The sequence below is a fragment of the Cryptosporidium muris genome, genomic scaffold (assembly GCF_000006515.1).
Source record: "Cryptosporidium muris RN66 scf_1106632373443 genomic scaffold, whole genome shotgun sequence".
Classification (NCBI taxonomy): Eukaryota; Apicomplexa; class Conoidasida; order Eucoccidiorida; family Cryptosporidiidae; genus Cryptosporidium; species Cryptosporidium muris.
The window spans coordinates 1-5,583 of record NW_002196592.1 but is presented as its reverse complement, the minus strand read 5'-3'; the positions used below and the strand labels follow the sequence as shown (position 1 = coordinate 5,583).

The 5,583-nt window shown below is 27.0% G+C and overlaps 1 protein-coding gene across 1 annotated transcript, besides 4 other annotated features; it reads left to right on the top strand.

Annotated features, from left to right (window-relative positions):
* Positions 1 to 71: a sequence feature (AT_rich).
* Positions 72 to 854: 783 nt separating this feature from the next.
* Positions 855 to 895: a sequence feature (AT_rich).
* A 154-nt stretch (positions 896 to 1,049) lies between these two features.
* Positions 1,050 to 1,100: a sequence feature (AT_rich).
* Positions 1,101 to 1,132: 32 nt separating this feature from the next.
* Positions 1,133 to 5,578, top strand: CMU_002360 (uncharacterized protein; the record flags this gene model as incomplete). The annotated part of the gene is made up of 1 exon (XM_002142920.1): positions 1,133 to 5,578. One exon carries the CDS (start codon positions 1,133 to 1,135, stop codon positions 5,576 to 5,578), a length of 4,446 nt encoding a protein of 1,481 aa, XP_002142956.1.
* Positions 4,278 to 4,299: a sequence feature (AT_rich).
* Positions 5,579 to 5,583: the final 5 nt, after the last annotated feature.

The window sequence follows — 5,583 nt, the reverse complement described above, 5'->3', positions numbered from 1 at the left end:
TTATATAAAATCTAATATTAATTTTTGTACAAAATATATTTTACTGAATTATAATATATATCTAAATATTTCTAATAGAATCTACTTATTTCCAGTAGATAATACTTATTTAATAGATCCACCCCCAGGATTAACTACCTTAATATAGTCAATGCTACTCAAATACCTAATCAAAGTTATTTCATAATATTATATTAGAAAAATATTTTGTATATTAGTATCTAGTAATTTAAAAGATAATCACCAGTAAAAAAAAAGAAAAAAAAAAGTGGGAACTTTACAATAAAATAATTAATTTCATGAATAAAAAATTCCAATAGTACTTTTATCTATTACACATGATATTATCATACAACATTAGTGAAATTATGAAAGTTATTGTGATTATTATGTTTCATGATAGATAATTAACTCAAAAAAAGATATTTTATAAAATTTCATCAAAACACTTAATTTTGTGAATAATCTCAATAATTAGTGAATATTAATTTACATTTAAACACATCTTTTTTTTACAAACACCTGGTAATTAAGAAACTTCCACTTAATATTTACAAAGTACTTCATTTATTTGTAATATAAGAAAAGTCACTTAATTTCTTCTAATCTAATATGATATTGAATTTATTATAAGTAGCTATATATAATTTTAGAGACAATATATTATCTACTAATTCTCTAAATAGTATAAAAGCAAAAATATAAAATGAGTGCCCAATATTACATTATCAATATTTGATTTAAAAAAAAAATGAATTGGATTTTATCTTTAAAATCAAATAATTCCTTATATACGCACACTATGGTTAAAAGTTGCAATTATATTCTTGTTTTCATCTTCTATTAGGAGATGCTAAATTTATTATTTAAATTACTTAAAAAATATTTAAAAATACTTAATGTTATTTTCTCATATAAAATAAGTTGGTGTTGTCTTAAGTTTGATTATCATTAAAGTGTGAAATATTTATTTCAATTAACGTCCTGTCGTATTACATTGAGCAGTCCATGTTGCATGCAATTTTCATATTCATTGAATCACCCAATTCAATTATATTTACTAAATATATTTTATTAATTTTAGTTAAATTATAATATTTGTGTAATTGTGACATTTTTTTTAGTAATATAAATGAGCATAATACAATTATTTCTATTTATTGTTATATCCTCAATAGCCAAACTGACATTTGCACAACCATTAGCTGCATCAATATTACAAGAAAATTGTAGTATTAAAGGATCATGTGAGTCAGGGGTATCTTGTACAGGGGCAGGTATTATTGGTCTATGTTCTAATAGCTTATTAAATAAATATGCAATTCAAATAAATGGTACAATTCCAACTGGACCTAATTTATTGTTAACATCACATTATCAGATACCATGGTATTATACACAGGTATTATACCTTATTTTAGATGGAAATGGGAATCCATATATTGTACTTCATATTGGACAAGAATCAATGGGTCTAGCATTAATGAATCATTATAATATGATACTAACCCAAAGTAATCAGTATATTACTGTGAATAGTAATTTATATCCAGGGAATATTGGAAATATGTATCGTGTTTCTCCTAATGATAATTATATTGTCTGGCTAGTATATGAAGATAAAAAATTATCACTATATTATGATTTATCTGGTACAATATATGAAATGGCATATATTAATCTTCCTGATGATCCTATAATAAGTGGAATTATCCCCTATTTTGGAGTCCAACAAAAGGCAGTAACCTTCACTCAGTTCTTTAATTTTTCTTTATCTAAATTTACACGATTACAACAAATGTCATATGATTTATGGCAACAGAAAGTAGATGCGAGTTCTGGGTTATGGAGATCTGATTGGTCATGCTTTTCAGGAATTTTTGGATCATGCATGCATACATCTATTGTTCAAGCTGGTAATAGTCCATTTTCTGAAGGTTACAAAATTTCTGTAGACCAAGGGTTATACGGTACTCCATTTGTTTTCAAGTTTAGTAATATTCAATCTGTTGTTGCTACATTTTCTATCAATTATCCAGGAGATATTTTTAATGACGTGCCAGTTACGTTAAAAAATTTAATTACTGGTCAAGAGTCTAATTATACTATACCTAAGTCTTTATCTATAAAGGCATCACAAGGTTATTACAATACTTATAATAATCTGAGTTTCCTTATAACTGGTGGATACTTGTTAGTTGGTTTTGAAGACTATTATTTTATAGGAGTTAATGTAGAAGGACTTGGTATTCATTGTGTTTCTGCTCCAGTTTGGTTCACATCGATAATAACAACAGTATATCCTGAACCTACTACTTTAGGAACAGCTTCTGGTCATACAAAATGTAAAGTTGATGAAACTAATTGTACTGGTAATGAAATGAGGCTAACTACACCACTACAACCAGGTAATCAAATAAAGATTGTAACTAGATTTGCACCTGAAAGTTCTAAATATATTCAGGAACTATTACCTACTATACCTGGAATACGTGGAGCAATTACAATGGGAGATGGAATTTATATGAGAGCAGCAGTATTATTTGCACAGTCTTCTGTATCTATTACTATATTTAATAGTGTAGGAGTTTTAATAGATAGTCATGCCATATATTTACCAGAAAATAAGGAATTAAATTACAATGGTATTATACAAGTATTTATTGGTGTTACAAATAATAATAAATTAGCAGTTTCAATGATGCATAATGGAAAAACTCTACAACTCTGTTCTATTCCATTATTAGGTATTTCATTAACATCATTCCGTGTAGTTAGTGGATATATTGAGGGTATTACATCGAATTTTATTTATTCAAGTGATGGTTATCCAGCAGAAGGATACCCAGAACTTGTCAGTCAATCATCTCCTAATTCTGAAAGTTGTTATATATCTGTAAATGGTAAATGTTCTTCATATCAAATTGTAGGTATAGATACTAATGGTTTAAGTAGTGGTATTTATAGTCTTATAGAGGCTACATATATTACATTACCATTAACTATTCAATTTTTAGAAACATCTTCAGGTAAAGAAGCTGTTAATATATATATAAGTACAAATGGTATAATTAAATTATCTAATATGTTGCAAAATGTATCAGTAAGTGGTATTTTGTCATCAACATGTATTTCTAATATCATGTTCAATGGCTTATATATGGTATTATCAGTAGATAATGATAATGTATATTTAATATTATGCTCAAGATTAGTAGCAACAATACCTAATAGTGGTTTAGATGTATCATTAACTGTAATATTTGATGAAAATATTAGTGGTATAACTAATGTAATCTCAGGATTCCCAGCATTTTCATTAGCTTCTGAGGAATCATTACAAATTATAAATACAAATGATAATTATCTTACCGAATTTAATTTAACTAGTTTAGAATTTTCATCTCCTTGTAGCATGAATGGTTTATGTAGTGGTAGTACATGTTCTGGTAGTGCAGCAACAGATATATGTAATAAAGAATTATCTGATGGATTTGCAGTCTCAATTTCTGGAATTGTTCAGCCTATTCTTTCTTATCCCGAGCAAACTATAGGTAATTCATTCCTATACTCTGATACTATTCAAATATTTAGTTTTATACAAGATAGTGGACTTGAAATATTTCAATTAGTTATTACATATAATCAAATTGCACTAATTGATGTTAATGCTGGTGTAGGTGTTGGTGGTTCATTACCACTTGGTATGATATTAAATTTAGGATCTAAATATTGCATATGGATTGGATTTTATAATTCTAAAATTATTCCAATGGTTGAATTCCCTTATGGTTCAAATAAGAAGTATGTTATACATTCATTAACAAGTACTTTTGCTGATTGGCCACAGAGTATATCTCAAACATCTAATAACATAAAACCAATTTCAAAGATTATCCCTATTCTATTTGTTCAGAATCCATATACATATTCTATTGTATATTCAGATTCACTTTGGTATCCTTGGACTGGTGTGTATATTGGACAAAATGAAGGTTCTGATAGTTGTACTTTAACAATGTTTGGATCATGTATTTCATCAACTATATATATGCCTGCAAATATAGATACAGTATCAGATATTTATCTTGATATATATCTTCATAATTGGTCTAATAATGATATTGCAGTATATTTAAGGAATTCAGCTGAAGAATCTATAATTACATTATCAATGTCATATACATCAATATTGTATGAGGGTAATAGAAGCTTTAATATGAGTAATTTTGCAGGAGATAAAATAAGTTTCACCCTATATAATCAAAATAGTCGAGTAATTAATATAAAATTAAATTACACAGCTGCTATAAGTATCTACATAAATGGACAAGTTCAAAGTACAATTTCTACTCGTGGTAGGAAATTTAATCATATTACAACATCTAATATGCCACCAATGAATGTTAGATTAGTAAGATCATCATTTAGTCATCAACCATATTGGCAAGCTCTTGAATATGCAAGTGAAATAGCTAGATCGGAAATAGCAGCAGGTGTTAGTGGTTGTAGTCAAAATTCCCCATTTTATAATTGGTATTCAATAGCAAATGAAATAATTCCAGGATCTGAAATACAATATTTATGTATGCCTAATCCAGATAAATATACCCTTACATTTAAGTCAATGATTCCAGATTATGTTAATCAACAACTTGGGCAAGCCTTTAGGAATTTCCCTGGATTTTTACAAGCAATAGTTCTTTTAAATTATGATAAAGTTGCTTATACAGTTATTATTGCTAGAAATTATATTTCATTTTATAGTTCTGACTATAATGGTACAGCTTCTGATTATAGAAATTGTGCTGCTAAATTAATAACAGATAAATTAGAATTTGGAGATGAATATCAAATATTTATTACTGTTAATGGTAATAATATTTATACATATCAAAAAGATTTAAATACAGGTGAAATTGGTTTAATATGTGGTATTCCATTTACATTATCATTTAATAGTGCTAAATATTTAGATCAAACTAATGGGAATTATCCTGTGAGTCTTGGTGAATTCTTTGATTATGTTCCAGATAGTAAAATTACTTCTAATAATGCTAATCAGTTATATCCATTGGGATTTGTAGAAGATAAATCAATTATATTGTCATCTGGTTCACCTTTTTCTCTTGGTAATAGTATGAGTTTAAGTGTTCAATGTAACCATGAAATTTCTTTTGGTGGAATGAGTGGTGAACCTCAAATTTATATTAGTATAAAAGATAATAAAGTTGAAATTTCTAATTTAATAGAACAAGTAACATCTATTGGTAAAATTCCAGACGAATGTAAATGTTTAATAAACTCAGATAAAATTATTCTTTCTATTGTAAGTCTTGAAGATGGATATACTTTAGTAGTTTGTGGTAATATAATTGCATCTGTTGATTCGAATGGTACATCTATTTATCAGATAGCTAGTGAAGAAGTTTTAACTGTCCATTTACGTCCTGATATTCGTCTTGCAGTTGCAACTAAATCTAATATAAAAAATATTCAAAATATATCAAGTGATTCCGATGAAACTTCCAGAACTAATGATAATGATGATAATGATGATATGATATTGGTACTATAAAGTCA